Genomic DNA, 15081 nt, shown 5'->3' with positions numbered 1-15081 from the left:
ATTGTTATGTCCGGCATGATTGTTGGCTGCATCGGACTGGCTGCATTATCTACACTCTTCCATGTATGACTTAGCATTTACATTCAACGAGAGATACCCATGGGTTCTTTGAGCCAACTTATTTTTCATTGTATTGTGCGAGAAACGATCTCAACACTATTCATGAGGACTCCTCCACACCTCGCAGACCCCAAACAAATTCCAATATTGAAGCAAATCCCTGTCACAACCCTGAAAGATATCATCCTGCCCACCTTAAGAGTTCTACGAAAGAAGTCACTTCCATGGTACATACATGTTTTAGTCACGGATGCAAGTAATTACTAAGTACGAAGCGGGTTATTTTCAAGCCACTCACTGCCATACTCAGTCAGTAGCTCCCAGGTGCAGATGAAGATCCACAACTTATTCTCCGGGTCTGGGGAAACACACTCTGTCGATCATTGTATGTCAAGTGGAATTGGATCTTAGTCGCATGGATATTCTCACCGTTGTTATATTTTATTATAGAAAGAATGTTCCATCAACAAACGGTTGTATAGTGTAATGGTTAGCACATCGGATTCTGATTCCGGTAATCCCGGTTCGATCCCGGGTACGACCTTTCGTTTTTTGGGCCATTTTATTCTTTTTGGGCTGTTAACCATGTTGGTTTTGGTCGGTTTTTTGTTATGTATGTTATTGTGGATTCTTTTGTTTGGGTTTATTCGTGGTGGGATTCCATCTGGCTGCGTTTTGGATCATTTTCTTTTGTGGTTTGTCCTTTGTGCGCTGGATAGGTTGTATATGAAATACGATTTTATTGTTTGTGTCGATGTTGGTATATGGAGAATATTTGTACCAGTTCATGTATGGTAGCTAAGTATCAACAAGCAACCCGCCGTCCAGACCTTGTTTCCAATGCAGCAACGGTTAGATCCCATCCTGCCTGTGTAAGAGCTGATATGTACTGATCCGCACGAGAATCATCATTTAGGAAAGCCAATGTCTTGGAGATCATGTCCGTGATATACTTCATCTCTGTGCTGCCCTCCTGTGCCCGCTTCTCCTTTGCGGATGAGCATAGCACTCGTGCAGTCAGTAATGCGTGCATCCAGGCTTTGTGTTGTGTTTGGGTCGTGCTACTCGTTTTCAGGAGGATTCTTGCGTCCCAGGTCTGGCGGTTATGGTGCAGGAATAACAGGTAGTCTTCTGATCTGAAGAGGGATGCAAGGTCGGCCACGGGTGTTGATGTTTTGAGGGAGCCGGATCCCGTGCGTGTCGAGGCCGGGGCGAGGAATTGTTCAAGTGAGACTCCGATACGACAGAAGCCTAGTTTGTGTGGTGTTGATGGGGCAGAGATCCATTTTAGGATGCCGTCCGTCTCGAAGATCTTCTCTTGTTTGGAGACTTGGGCTGGGGTTGGTAGCTGCCATTGATTCTGAGATTGTGTTGCTTTGGTATGCTTGAGGATTGGGTGAGCTTGGTTGAAGCTTGCAATGTCAAGGTCTTTATCGGAGTCTAGTAATGTTGAGAAGACGATGTTGGCTCGTTGCCGGTTCAGACTGGTCATTTGTACGGAGCGGACAGCCGCGTAATTGAGACTCAGGTGCATGGTAAGAAGCATCACTAGAGAAATCCAGGTGGCGGTGTAGCTTGTAACCTGAGATACAACAAAGGATCCAACCTGCACTTCATCAGCTTAGCACCGTGCAAGGGGATATTGAATCAATCTTACCAGCATCCCAATAAGGGAGATGATAGTTTCTTGTGAGGAGTCTTTCTAGGCAGGAAATTAGTCATTGATATAGCCTTTAACAGACTGAGCAGAACGTACGGCGTTAACTTCTGCGAGATTCCCCCACCGAGAGAAATGTGCACTCAAACTCGCCTTGGAGCTTCCTCCTGCGACGCCACACAGAGCTCGTAGCACGCCTGCTGTGCTGAGAACAGTCACTCGACTGAATCCTGCTGGGAGCATCGGGGAAAGGCAGTCGAGAATCATTGCAGCATCGTTGAATATATCTGCTGCAAGGCGGTACATTTTGCATTCTGGCTCTAGGGCAGTGCCAACCCTATGGGCAAACAGAATGGTTGCAATTCGGCCGGATGTGTCTTGAAGGATGTGAAGCAGAAGAGCAGCTGTCGGGGAAGCATCCGCATTGCCCACTCCCACACCTGTTTGCTGACCGTTAGTAAAGCCGTGGTAGCCCTTGACTAAGGGGCATTACCTTGTAGTACTGCTCTCGAAGACAGGAGGCCGGCAATTGAACTACTGAACGCTTGAAGCGAGTCCTTAAAGTGTTGATGAGTTAGTCACGCTCGTAATCCGCGCTTTGGCAATAAGACATTGTAGAGGAGAACATATTCAGAGACCTTGTTGGCTATGAGGTAATCATGTATGGCATAGGCAAGATGTAGTACTCACAAAGATTTGATACCTGCAATCTATATCAGCGGTGCTCATCCTATAGTCGCACAACGGAAATGATCAGGGTACGAGATAACCTACGGGGCATAATCATCACTGACACTGTGAGGATATCCAGCAGGGAGAAACACGTCGACCAGGAGGCTTTTGAGAGAGGACAAAGACCACGTTTGGGGCTTGGAGGAGGGGTGCTGCACATTGTCAAGTCAATGACCATAACTTGTTTATTATTGACATATAATGAGATATCTCAGAAAATCCAATGGAATCATATAGTTATATAAAAGGTGGTCGTCAATACTGATTATGCCGACTGTATTCATGAGAAGGGGTTGATTTCCAATGAATTTGAGGTTCTCTCATTTCCACCATACATGCAACGTCTAGATAACTGATTGAAATTCGAAATAAAATATAGAAACATACTATCACATCTAGTCGCCCTGTGCTATTGTTCTTATCGTGCTGAGGAAGATGCGTCGACTGATCCACAACTCCAGAGTAGATGTAAGTAGCAGTAGGGTTATTGACCTCGTCCACTTCAGTGAAAGTTATAGTGCCGTTGGCATCGGAAGCCATGCTTGGACTCTTGTCTCAGCTCTTGGCTGGGATATTCAAATATCAGGAAGACAAGAAAGAAAGCCGATGCAATTAGATGTGGTATGAAGTAGTGGTTGAGGTTTGTATGTCACTTTGAAAACGTGGTTGCTCCTTAGTCATCTTTAGGTCTTCTGCCCAAATTAAACGTACCACCAACGTGCAAAACTCCTTTTGCAATTAAATTAATGTCCCTGTAGTTCTATTCAAATAGCTGTCAAGGTTAGAAAATTGAAGTGTTTGCTCAAGAGTAGCAGTCACAGAAGTACATCGCTTCGTTCATCTTCTGTCCTTACTGGCACTCCTTCCCTCTTATTTTCCTATTTATAAGCTCTATATACTTATGTCCTTCACAAAGCTAGGGTTCTCTCTGGGATGTTCTTCATTTCCTTGATAGCAATTATTGCTAAACCCACCAACCCGGATACGTTCCATGCGAATGTATAGACAGATCTAGAAGCCCAAGTGGCGTGAATTTCACAGTGAATTTCCCAAAAAAAAAAAAAAAAAAAAAAAGAGTACGGAAGGCTACGTTGCAGTCCTCTCTGCCCTACCCCCAAAGATTAGGGAGGATTCGCTGTCTATTAGGGGAGGGTTTCAGCCCTCCTCCCTGAGCTTCGTCCCTGATATCTCCTCATCATTGGACTTTCTTATTACTGTCTTTATGGGAGCGATAGTGAACGTTTGACTTCATAGGGGTATTACTATCTATATCAAGACAGAGTAATTGAAACAGAAAGAGGACGACAGTCGTATCCCATTGAGTTATATGTCTACCTAGATATGCTGGACGTTGCTCTAATCTACAAGAGTCTACATTGCTTGGATAGGCTGATTATAAGATTAATCGCGGAGAAGCGCACCTGGCTCGGGCTATTGTTAGCTATTGTTCGATCTGCATAGTCCAACACTAAGTAGAGTGATTTCCAAAGCGTTACAGACACTCCCATCCTTATGAGTGGTAAGCTTAGAGTGCCATCTACAAGAGCTGTGAGTGATAACTGCAATGAACCACATGATAGATGTACTGACTTGGGTGGGGTTGAAGTCATAATCTCATGGACGTTGACCTTACCAAAGGCGAAGGCTCTGTTCCAAGCTCTGTGAAATGAATACCAACCCCAGTGAATATCAACATCAAACAGCCACGAGCTTAGATATCTGACCCAACTCCCCTATTTTATATTTCCCTTGACCTTCTTCCTCTTTTTCCCTTTCTCTTACTTTCATACCCCAAGACACCAAGCATATTCCCCAAATATCAATCCCTCCATACCACCACCCTCTGATTTCTTCAAACATTACCCCAGTTACTACCCTACGGGACAGGTCCTAACACGATGGGAGAACTCACCATCCACCATGGTTCGACCTACATTAAAGTGGGGGGAATATGACCGCGACCCATTGTTGGTATCCTTTAAACTAAAGCTAACGCTTACCCTTAGTTTCTGGATACGGAGACGGTTTCTGATGTGGTCCGGGTAGCAAAATATATGGTGAAACTCCCTTTCGTCTGCGCTGGCGCTCTCTCGCAAAAGCTGGTTAGAGTGGGCTTATCGTCGAATTTGTTACCTGTGGACCTCTGGTCTCATGTTCCACCTTGAACCATTCGCAAAACAACTCGATATCGATTTGAGATCCAAGAGTTTGCGGGAAGATGACATTGGTATCGTCCTAGAACATGGCGAAGTAGCTGGAGGCTATTCAACTATGGCCTGGCGAGTACACTGAAGTTGAGATGCAAGGAGAAAGGAAATATAAGCGTTCCACTAACTACTATTCTATTTGGCTACGTCATGGGTGATTGGTGGTCCCTCTTGCCGTATCGAACACGTGCCATTAGCCTATTTGCATAGTATTTGGTAGTTCTGGATTTATTGGAATCTGTGATTGAAGAAGCCATCTAACACTTTGTCCTCCTTGAGCCCTAGTATGATACCGAAGGAGCCACCAGGGAGCGAAGTCTTAGCAACAAATGAAACCATCTATGCACGAATGTTTGCAAACCTGAACATTCCGCAGTCAGACATCAAGACGATAACACCCCATATAACACGCCGGAAGAAAATAAAAACCGCTAAGGAAGAAGTAATAACCACCAGCGCCATGGTACGAATAAATAAAACAAAGAAAAGTAGCAGGAGTCGGTCAGAGATTTCCCCCCGATGAAGATTCTCCTGGACCCATCAGGTGCAAAGCTTCCAACCCCTGACTAATGAAGTTAGGGTCCACGACGACGTGAGATTAACCCAGCCCCACGGGCTATCCGGATGTTCTTCGTATCGCATCGAAGACATCGGAGAGCTACTTTCGTCGTGTCTCCGTTCAACAGTGACCCTTCAAACAAGCGAGTACCCCAGCCATCTCACTTCTATCGTTGTAAGTCGTCCTCATTGCATCATCCCTCATTCACATACACAAAAGAGGGCTTAAGCCAAGAGACTGGCACCACCGGTCTCGATGGCTTCAATCTCAGCTTGGCTCCACGGAAGACGCTGGAAACGAGGAGGAAGCTCGGCACGGTCGAAGTATTCTCCCTGCTTGGGCTGAACGGGGCCCAAAGCGGAGCCCGAGCTACGGCCGATCGAGCCCTGAACGAACGAACCACGGCTCAGAGGACCATGCTGCTGGGCCTTAACACGGTAGGCAGCGAAAGAGTCGGGGAGGGCGCCTGTAGGAGAGGCAGGGTGAGGACGAGGAGTGTGGTCAATGGCTTCTGGATGAAATGGGTTAGTCTCGGCTCAATTGCTCTTTTTACCCGCAATTGGGAAGGGCATAGAAGCACATACGAGGCACGGAGCGACGGCCAAGGAACCGAATAAGAGGAGTCCGGGAAACGGAGCGGAGAGCAGCAGTGGCGTGCATTTTGAATGTGTGATATATGAGAGAGATTAGGATTGTTCAGAAGGAAGAATTTTTGGTTGAGGCGAAGAGATTGCGCGAGAATTGGGGGTTCCGCTATTGCCCGACGCGACAAAGGTAGGTAATTATTAAAAGTTGTGACGTTGAGTATAATCTAATTTTGACAGTCTCCTGGGATTGACTTCGAGATATTCTCGGGGATGCAACGAAAGAATTATATACAGTGGTCGAAAGACTGGAAGACTGGACGCGAGGGTGAAGAGAAAAAGAGAAGAGGAAAGTGGGAGGACAAAGGAGGGAGGAGGAGTAGAAAAAGGCTTGGGAGAGCGTTCGGCGTCGGAGCGGAAGCGAGGGCAGAATTAGCGTAGTACTGGAGTGCAGGTGCAATTGATAAGCTCCTCTCGGTGGGTGGTCCGGAGAAGGATTACTGTAGGAAATTAGTAGGTCGTATGGTATTTTACTCGGGGTTACCAGAGGAATACCGACAATGGGTGGTACCTTCAATGTACCACTGCCCTCGGTCGTGTATCTACTAGTAAGGTATTCCGTACGGCGTACTACAACTTACTACCTATGTACATTGTACTCTGTACAAGTACATCCATACATACCTTGATTGCCGACAGAAGGCGTTCCGGATTGACAGAAAAGAGACTAAGGGCTTCGTTCCCCAAACTAAAATCGGTGGGATGACTTCCAATGACAGAAGATCATTCGGCGATGATCTCAAATCATGCAATAGTCGGTCGTTGATAATCTTCCTTCCCCAGAACACTATTGCCTCTCGGGTCCGATCTTTTCCCAAGCCGCCATCCCGGTGAAGCCGTTTTTCGTTCCTGACAGGTGCTCGGTGACCTAAGCTTATGCCTGCACCGTCAGCGGTCCCTTTGCGCCTCCTCTTCCCCTCATCAGACCACACTCGATTATTTATCTCTTGACGCTCTCGGAACTCGTTCCCCGCACCCCGAGGAAAAGGTTCTCGCAGCGACCAATTCACCCCCGGCTCCTGTTCCTACTTACTAGTCCTAACCATAATAAGCAACTTTCGATTTATCTCGTTCTTCTCCTCACGGGATTCATTTCCCCTTTGATACCCCAAAAGAAAGAAAGTTTCGAAAGGGTACCAGACTTGACCCTCCATGATCGGAGATACCATTTAAATTACATAGGACCGTATTGATTGGTATTACCTCTCGACCTAAATGGGAAAGAAAAGGTAAAAGAAAAGAAAATATTACGAACTGTGTGTGTCCCGCTCGGAAAAAGTTGGGAAGCTTGGGCCAATTCCAATTCCGGGTTCGCCCGCTCTGACCCTACCGGCTCCTCACCACTCTGACCACCTCACTGGCGGAGCTCTTCCAAACCCGACCTGCGATTTTAACTCCGATTCGGGCGGTGGTCTTAACTGTTGTTTTTCCCACTTGTGATCATGCATGAGCTACTGCTCTTCGCCTCGGTTCCCGCGCATCAGCACCATGAGCTGCTACAACAGCTGGCCGGGTTGACGGCCATGCAACCCCGTCACCGCTTAGAGAGGCGTCTGATCTTTAAGGCCTATCGGAAACCAGGGCTGATCAATACCCGTGTGGGTGCCAGTCAAGACCTGCAAGGCAATGAAATGCAGCGTCTGAATAAGATGCTGAATGGTGGCATGTTCTATACACAAGTGGTCGGACCGGTTTCCGAGGCCGACTTTGGTGCCCAATCCTCCGCTGCATCATCTGGTGACCCCGATGCGCCCATGTCTGGAACTGATTCTGGTGCAAAATTGGAGTCCCGCCCCTACAGTTATGAGAATCAACCCTGGAAACTGGAGTTTAGAGATATCCCCGAGGCGGGGACTCGTTCCGCCGTTACCACCCGGCTGATGGCCAGCGCTAGTTTGCCCAAGGGCGATATTACCACCCCCATGAACGCCTGGGGTTATAGGTCAGTTTTACGAAGGATCAAACAGTAGTCTGATTGATTACGTTTACTGATGACCCGGCCAGTTTTGTCACGGAGTACGTGGTAGAGGGGGATGTCTTGGTGTTGAATGATATTGTCATCTACCTACATCGAGTTCTGCATTATCCTGCAGAGAGCTCTGAATCACATGAACCGCGGCGACAGTTACCTCCTTTTCAGCAGATGTCCCCGCTGGAAAAAACCGGAAGCTATGTCTTACAGGCCTCTATTGCCGTCCAGGATGGAGGTAACCAGGAGATGATGAAGACCGCGTCGCAGCATTTGTTTGGACTCCGTGAGCAGCTGAAGTCGGCCGTCCGGCTGGAACAGGCGGATCGACTTTCCTTGGACACACGAGCGAAGTAATCGGATAGACGTCCTTTTTCATTCTTAGGTTTGCGTTTTATATACCCCTGGCAGCGCTTCCGTTAGATATTTTCTTAAATACAAATTACAAAACTTTGTGTATTCCAACTTGGCCCTCCATAGCAAGTTGCGAACTTGCTCTAAAATCATTCCACATGCAAAAGTCCTCCGTACGGTTCGCATGATTTTCTATCTCGGATCGGTGTTGCCCTTCCTGGTTAACACCAATTACCTTGCGGGGGAAGAATGAAGGGTGATGTGCAGAATGCTATTACACCGGTCATTGTCTTCGGACAAGTATGTTTTCCGTGAAGATCAGTACTGGGAATGGAAAACGCGACGCACACATACATTCTGATGGTCAAACACTAGAAGCTATACGGAGTAGCTCTTCACGCAACAGTAAATTAGCTTTACACCGTGAGAAGTGATTATATGCTCCATCCCAAGGTTATGTGGGTACCGATATTTATGACAGGATCATATCTGAATAAATAGGTATATTCAATCGTAGTAATAGCCGTCTCGACAATTCGTTCTCTCATTTTAGACCAGACTCAGAATTTCACACGCGGAGACTTACACCATCTCATTACCATATAAAGAACAGTCTATATTTCGGACTTCAGGCTCTTTTGGCCGAGTCACTGCGTGATGTCGTACAAGTAAGTATCCATAGATAGGTGGTTAACTCTATAGGGAACGGGATCCATCTATCTAGATCATGTGACTTCGTGAACCTAACGCGCGTTGCCCGCGTGTTCAGTGTCCGATGGAGCAACTTTGGATGGTGGCTCATTTATATCTTCTTCAAGAATAACGTCATTACCTGGTCAGATCAAACGACAATAATCCGTAGAAGTATTACAATCCCTTGATTACCCGCCAAAATCCTTTCGAGATTACAAGTCACCAGAATGGCCGGCTCGGTCAAACGGCCAGCGTCTCCAACTGGGACTATCTCCCCACCCCCGATAAAGAGAAAGATTGAATCCACACTGACAAGTATGTATTTCAATACCTGACCTCAGCTATAGTAACTCTTAGTTATGTGTTTTTAATACTAACTGATCCTACAGAACAATCGGTGTCATCATTCTTCACTCCCGCATCTCAAAAGAAGCCCGAGCAAATCACCTGGCGCATCGTGAACAACAGTCTCGTCGTCGGCAAATATGCGAAGAAAGCAGACCATAAACAGACAGAAGAGAAACCAAAGGTGGCTGCCTTTGATTTGGTGGGGATACATCTGCCAGGAGCACTTGAACGGTGTGGGAAACTGACGCGCCGTAGGACTCAACGTTAGTCTCGACGGCTTCTGGCAACACGTTTCCCAAGAACTCCTCAGACTGGAAGTGGTGTCATGATACAGTTCCCTCTAGGCTTAAGGAGTTGAGCGCAGATGGGTATGTGGGTTCTTCAGTCGATCGCTACGTGATGTTCACTACGTAGGGACGTCCTGGTTAAGCAGGTAGGAAACTGACACCACGCTCATTAGTTACTATGTCATCATCATATCGAATCAGAAGAAGATCAGCCTACAAAAGGAGATGAAAGGAGGGCGTTCCGATTCAAAAAGCCTCACGAACTTCAAAGAGAGGGCCTCCGCTGTCATGAAACAACTAGACATCCCTCTCAGTGTTTACGCAGCTACTCTTGACGATGGTTACAGAAAACCAAGAATCGGGATGTGGAAAGAGTTCCTAGATGACTATGATTTTGACGTGAACGGCGTGGACTTACCAAAATCGGTTTTTGTTGGGGATGCCGCTGGACGGCCAAATGACCATTCCCAGGTAGATCGGTAGGCAAGCCTCACCAGCGGTCATAGCTTAATCTGACGTTCCTCTTCAGTGGTTTTGCTGTAAATGCTGGAGTTCCATTTCAAACACCAGAGGAGTTTTTTCTCAACGCCGCGCCGGAGCCGCTCGTGGAACCATTCAACCCTTCTCTATATTTACAATCTGACCAGGCCGATGATGGTAAGTCGGAGTGCAGAGTCTAGCCTACATCTATTACGAGGTTGCCTATGGCTTCTTCGGCACCATGATCAAGACAATAACATATCGCCGACAGCTTTACCCCCATTTACCCGTCAAAGCGCTCTTGAGCTAGTGATCTTCTGCGGCAGTCCCGGCGCGGGCAAGTCGACTTTCTACTGGGATTATCTAGAGCCATTGGGATATGAACGAGTGAACCAGGACATTTTGAAAACGGTATGTTGGCAATCCGACCACGCCACACGTTTAATCGTCAATGCATTGCTACAGGATCCCTGAGCGGAGCATCGCTCATGCAGGGGCAGCAATTAAAGGTCAAGGAAAAGGAATACTAATAAGACCTGGCCAGCGCCCTAAATGTATCAAAGTCGCCAAGGAACACCTTGCGGCCGGAAGGTCCGTGGTAGTCGGTATGTAAACTCCTTGCATTAGTTTCCCAATTCTCTACAACATCCCCGCCGTTTGTCTTCCATCCTTAAACCCCAATACAAAAAGCCACAGCCGCAATGAACTAACCAGCTGATCTATCCTCCCTCGGGAGGAGGCACAATATTCCCTATTAGACAATACGAACGCAGACCCAGAAACAAGATCCCACTGGATCGAAGTCGCAAAGGAATTCGGCATTCCCATTCGCTGCGTATATTTCTCTGCATCCCCAACTCTCTGTCGGCATAATAATGCTGTCCGTGCTGCCAACAAGTCCTTGGTATGTATTTGTACTACCACCATTGTACTCTATGCCCCCCCAAAGACCCGAAGTTGCATAGACCCGGAGACATATCGTAGTACAGCGTCATGCGTTCTCATGATCTCCATACCCCCTCTTTCCCCCCTCTCTCCTGCCGAAACACCTGGCTAGACCTTTGGATCTTGACAATATGTGTACCCCTATATACATACAGTTATACCTTCCATCATGGCAGGCTAATGTGTGGATGAATGTTCTTTAGAATCCGGAAAGCAGGACCCTACTCCCCGGAATCGCTTTTGGGGATTTCGGCCGTCGGTTCAAGGAGCCGACGATGGCGGAGGGTTTCAAGGATATTGTACGAGTCGACTTCCGCTTCCGCGGGGATGAAGAATCGAAGAAAATCTGGAAGCAATACTGGGTTTAAACTCAGTTCTTGTCCAAACTTTGTTGAGCTTTATTGAGACCCTGGGTGTACAGATCACTGTATGTCAGTGTTGTACGGAATATTGAATTTCCGGTGCATTGGACGTCATATCTGTATACATACGCAAAGCAATTCCTAGCTATCCATACTGTGAGATGCTTGCTGTAATCAGTTCGAAATTCAAATCTTCCCACATTAGTCATATCATTATGCAGATGCTGGGTATAATGCGTATTATATACATGTGAGGCATAGATCAATAATGCTTTTTGAGACACGAACTTTTCCATGCGATACAATGGACGCGAACTCAATCAAACATGTCTCGGGATATATCAAGGAATGAAATGGTCAAAGCACCAGTGGCGTCCCCTCCAGAGCGCCCTTCTGCTCTCTCCCAACCTCCTGTTTTTATTCCGATTGACCAGGTGATTTCCTCAATAGTTATGCAAGGAATATTGCTGATAGGGTAGAACACAATGAGAACATAACAGTAAACCGTGGTACCATTTACACGCGCCTGTAAGGCGACCTCCGGAGACTCCACACATAGAAAAACAAAGGAAAAGGCAATTATCATAAGGAATGCATTGCGTAATTGCGAGTCAGTAGTCGCAGACGCAGGTCGTCAGTCATCATTATCGGATCACAGCAAACCGGAAAAAGAAAGAAAGGAAAGGCATTATTCGTCACGCTTAATCAATCATTCGAGAGGCGTAAAAGTCATTAGATGTTGTACATCAATGCCTCTCGCGGTAATTCTATGGTCATCAAGAAAATTTGGTCCCTAGGACTAGACAGACCAAGGGTTCTAAGATCGTGACATCAGGTCCTGGAAGAATCTGAAAAAATTGCGTTTCAACGACTGACTCCGACAGAGCCCCGATCCGCTGGTGGCCGGGGCAATAATCTTCATGGGGCCGACAATCTCTCCGTCGCCTAACTCGGGGAATTTCTCATCATGGAGGCGTGGAAGCTTGATCTGTTCGCACGGGTCGCACTGAGACACGGTGAGGTGTAGACGATGTCCTTCTGCGGCCTCTAGTTGGGAAAGCATCATCTCGTGGTGGTGCTTCCATTCACTATTGATACAATCCCACTTCTCCTGCGTCAACTTGTAGATTGTGGATGTGATCCCGTAATGCTCGCCCGTTCGGACAAGGTGCTTGGTGAAGTTGCATTGTGCCAAATCCCACTGGGCTCGTAATTGACGAAATGATTCGAGATCGTACATCTCGGGCACGTACGGCTCCGGTTGAATTGTAAAATTGGCATGACCGAGCTTGTTCGCCCACTCGTCGTTCGGGTCTGATAGAAAATAGGGCGGTGCATCTACCGACGCGGGTCGTACCGTACTCGCGCGCGGACGATTGAATGACGAAATGGACGGCCTGGTAGACAGCGGAGGCGACGGCAGGCTGGCCAACCGTGTGTCCCGGGATGCTGCACCGTCAAAGGCATCCTCCGACATGTCCGCCACGGATGGTGATTGCAAAGGAGAGTGGACTCGGGATGTCACTGGATACGTTGGTTGGTCGCCCATGAATGGAGGTAGCAGGGGGGTGGTCGCTTTAGGGCTCGCGTCATCGTTATCCTGGCTGTGACGGTTTGCTTTTGCGATATCAATGGGTAAGGCCCCAGACTCACTGAGTCGCTCTTCAAAGATCGTCCTGGCGGGTGAAGGTGGCACGGTGACGGAATTGACTCGACTAACGGGAACGATAGTAGGACCGACAAGGATAGAGGATGCGGAATTGGTGCGAGACCGCATTGAGAGGGCATCCAATGCATCGACACCATCGGAGCCCTGTCTAGACTTCCAACGATTCGAAATGGTCGATATGCGTGAACCGATCCGCGACAGACCCTTGGCGGAGACACTATCCGAGCGTCTCTTTTTGGGTGAATGAGGGATGTCCATGCCGGCATCCGTGAGATCGTACTCGTCCGAGTAGTCGACTGAGGCAAAGTACGGGCCCTCAAACTCGGACAGATCTTGGTCGAAGTGTTCTGTATTGGTCAATACAATTGTATAAGTATAATCGGAGAAAAGACTCGAGAACGGAGAGGGGGGCTGGGAGCAAGGGTCACAACATACGGAAATAATCCTCCTCGAGATCCCTAGCAGGGGCTCCACAGGATTCTTCCTTCACTCCTGTCAAGGGATTCCTGGACGCGATCTCCATCGAGTTATTATGACCCGGCGAGGAGACCAAAGAGGACACGGAGCTCGAAAAGCGGGTATGTCCTTTGGCAGAGAAGAGAGAGACGGCGGGAGAGACCGGTGTCGACGAGGTGTTGGTCAACGGTGACTGCGGTGGTTGTCGGTATGACTCTATCATGACTTCGGAACTATCCCGCCCTTTGGTGTCTATAAGTTGGGAAAGTTTCAACATGGTGCACGATTCCAGAAATGACGTGTTCTTGTAGAAGAGGTTCTGACGACCAGAATCGTGAGGCTTCCTTTTTCACGTGCAGAGAGTGGACGTGAGGAGAAGCAATGCGAAACGCAGGGAGGGAAGAGATGGTTCGAGGTCAATTTGGAAGAAGAAGCATTGTCCACTGATTTTCTTTCCAAAATGTTTTTTTTTTCTTATTAAAATTCAGGCAGCGGCGAAGGGGGAAAATGAAGGGTTGACAGAGATCACAGCTGAATGGATCAAAGGGTAAACCAAATGACTTGTTTGATTGTTTACAAGCCGATGGGGAAAAACGTGGCGTGGCGGTGAATCGATATCCAGAAAGGATTCAAAAAACAGAGACGCCCGAAGTAAAGACTCAGGGTTTGAGTCAGGTAGAATATGCGCTTCCCACGAACCGGTAAGCGTAAGAAAAGAAGCAGTAGTCCGTCGGACGAAACAGGCTGACTGGCTGGAGAAGGACAAACGCAGGCGGTAGGGCAGGCAAGATGGAAGACGTGGAGCACGTCAGTGGATGCCGTGCGAACAGCTGGCGGGGTGTTCGTGAGGCCCAAAGTCCAAGGGCACTTGACAGCTCAGTGTGCACGCTGCAGTCAATCAGAACCCGTTGGCTGGAAGCCGAGCGATGCAACAACAATCTCAACGTAGTAGAGGTAAGGGAAGCCACGGAATCGACGGGCCGTGAGTCAATTCGAGGGTCACGGATTAAAGAATCCAATTCCACAAGCCGAGGGAAGAATAAGGATATTGGAAATGACACAAGAAAAGAGGAGAAAAAAAGAGGGAACCCGAGGCAGAGATGTGAAGGTATAATATGAAAACTTTCGAAAATGATATCAAGAAATCACAAATTCTTCATTGAATACTCTTCTAAGACGACAAGAATAGCTATCAAATCACAAACTCTGTTCAGAGGCGAATCTCCTTCAACCAGCCAATAAAAAATCTGGGAGCAACTTTTGATATCCAACACTTGGGGGTTGTTTTTTTCGCCCTTGTTGAATTATTTTTTTTTTCTTTTTCTTTCTTTCTTTCTTTCTTTCTTTTTTTTTTTTTTCCCTTTCCTTTTCTTTTTTCACTCCGGTTTTGTTTCTCTCACATTTCTTCCCCTCACAGTCTTCTGTTTTTAGTCCGTATCAAGAATCATTTTTTTCTTCGTTTGGTTTTTATCTTTGTTTTATTTTATTTTCAATTTTTATTTCCCTTTTTCTTTTTTAATCCATTGAATTTACTTACCAATCTGACAGCCCCCAACCTCAAGTAAGCATGTTGTTTCCCTGCCCATGCCGAGATATGGAGGATCGTCTAAAATTTGCCCAGTTTAGTTGTGGCTCCGTACAGTTCCGTGGGAGTTCAGT

At 47.3% G+C, this 15081-nt stretch overlaps 5 protein-coding genes and 1 non-coding gene across 6 annotated transcripts; 3 read left to right on the top strand and 3 right to left on the bottom strand.

The window, feature by feature from the left end:
- The first annotated feature begins 532 nt into the window (after window positions 1-532).
- On the top strand, window positions 533-604 carry BDV38DRAFT_t123. The gene has a single exon. It is a non-coding gene; the product is annotated as a tRNA-Gln (tRNA).
- Window positions 605-865: 261 nt separating this feature from the next.
- On the bottom strand, window positions 866-2989 carry BDV38DRAFT_282333 (RUS1 family protein; the record flags this gene model as incomplete). Its single annotated transcript, XM_032059765.1, has 7 exons — window positions 866-1666; window positions 1718-1762; window positions 1817-2157; window positions 2211-2274; window positions 2408-2420; window positions 2492-2601; window positions 2837-2989. 7 exons carry the CDS (start codon window positions 2987-2989, stop codon window positions 866-868), a joined length of 1527 nt encoding a protein of 508 aa, XP_031914086.1.
- Window positions 2990-5439: 2450 nt separating this feature from the next.
- On the bottom strand, window positions 5440-5875 carry BDV38DRAFT_282332 (alpha-ketoglutarate dehydrogenase subunit KGD4; the record flags this gene model as incomplete). The annotated part of the gene is made up of 2 exons (XM_032059764.1): window positions 5440-5726; window positions 5800-5875. 2 exons carry the CDS (start codon window positions 5873-5875, stop codon window positions 5440-5442), a joined length of 363 nt encoding a protein of 120 aa, XP_031914085.1.
- Window positions 5876-7301: 1426 nt separating this feature from the next.
- Window positions 7302-8185, top strand: BDV38DRAFT_282331 (mediator of RNA polymerase II transcription subunit 18; the record flags this gene model as incomplete). Its single annotated transcript, XM_032059763.1, has 2 exons — window positions 7302-7801; window positions 7864-8185. 2 exons carry the CDS (start codon window positions 7302-7304, stop codon window positions 8183-8185), a joined length of 822 nt encoding a protein of 273 aa, XP_031914084.1.
- Window positions 8186-8644: 459 nt separating this feature from the next.
- On the top strand, window positions 8645-11458 carry BDV38DRAFT_76678 (putative DNA 3'-phosphatase Tpp1). The gene is made up of 9 exons (XM_032063896.1): window positions 8645-9190; window positions 9265-9422; window positions 9479-9591; window positions 9684-9989; window positions 10040-10167; window positions 10262-10401; window positions 10535-10595; window positions 10749-10894; window positions 11139-11458. Exons 1-9 carry the CDS (start codon window positions 9103-9105, stop codon window positions 11301-11303), a joined length of 1305 nt encoding a protein of 434 aa, XP_031914083.1. The 5' UTR covers window positions 8645-9102; the 3' UTR covers window positions 11304-11458.
- A 395-nt stretch (window positions 11459-11853) lies between these two features.
- Window positions 11854-13955, bottom strand: BDV38DRAFT_76572 (uncharacterized protein). The gene is made up of 2 exons (XM_032063894.1): window positions 13402-13955; window positions 11854-13313 (listed from the first exon to the last, which is right to left on the bottom strand). The coding sequence occupies exons 1-2, from the start codon at window positions 13697-13699 to the stop codon at window positions 12115-12117; spliced, it is 1497 nt and encodes a 498-aa protein (XP_031914082.1). The 5' UTR covers window positions 13700-13955; the 3' UTR covers window positions 11854-12114.
- Window positions 13956-15081: the final 1126 nt, after the last annotated feature.

The sequence above is a fragment of the Aspergillus pseudotamarii genome, assembly GCF_009193445.1.
Source record: "Aspergillus pseudotamarii strain CBS 117625 unplaced genomic scaffold BDV38scaffold_23, whole genome shotgun sequence".
Lineage (NCBI taxonomy): Eukaryota > Fungi > Ascomycota > Eurotiomycetes > Eurotiales > Aspergillaceae > Aspergillus > Aspergillus pseudotamarii.
The sequence above is the reverse complement of the archived record's forward strand: the minus strand, read 5'-3'. Positions and strand labels throughout refer to the sequence as shown.

Excerpts from the sequence above, each read along its gene's own strand:
- BDV38DRAFT_76678 (XM_032063896.1), top strand. The coding sequence starts at position 9,103 with ATGGCCGGCTCGGTCAAACGGCCAGCGTCTCCAACTGGGACTATCTCC. Across the intron at positions 10,168-10,261 it reads ATCTGACCAGGCCGATGATG|CTTTACCCCCATTTACCCGT; the intron begins GTAAGTCGGAGT and ends TATCGCCGACAG. Across the intron at positions 10,596-10,748 it reads CGGAAGGTCCGTGGTAGTCG|ACAATACGAACGCAGACCCA; the intron begins GTATGTAAACTC and ends ATTCCCTATTAG.
- BDV38DRAFT_76572 (XM_032063894.1), bottom strand. The coding sequence starts at position 13,699 with ATGTTGAAACTTTCCCAACTTATAGACACCAAAGGGCGGGATAGTTCC. Across the intron at positions 13,314-13,401 it reads TCTCGAGGAGGATTATTTCC|AACACTTCGACCAAGATCTG; the intron begins GTATGTTGTGAC and ends TGACCAATACAG.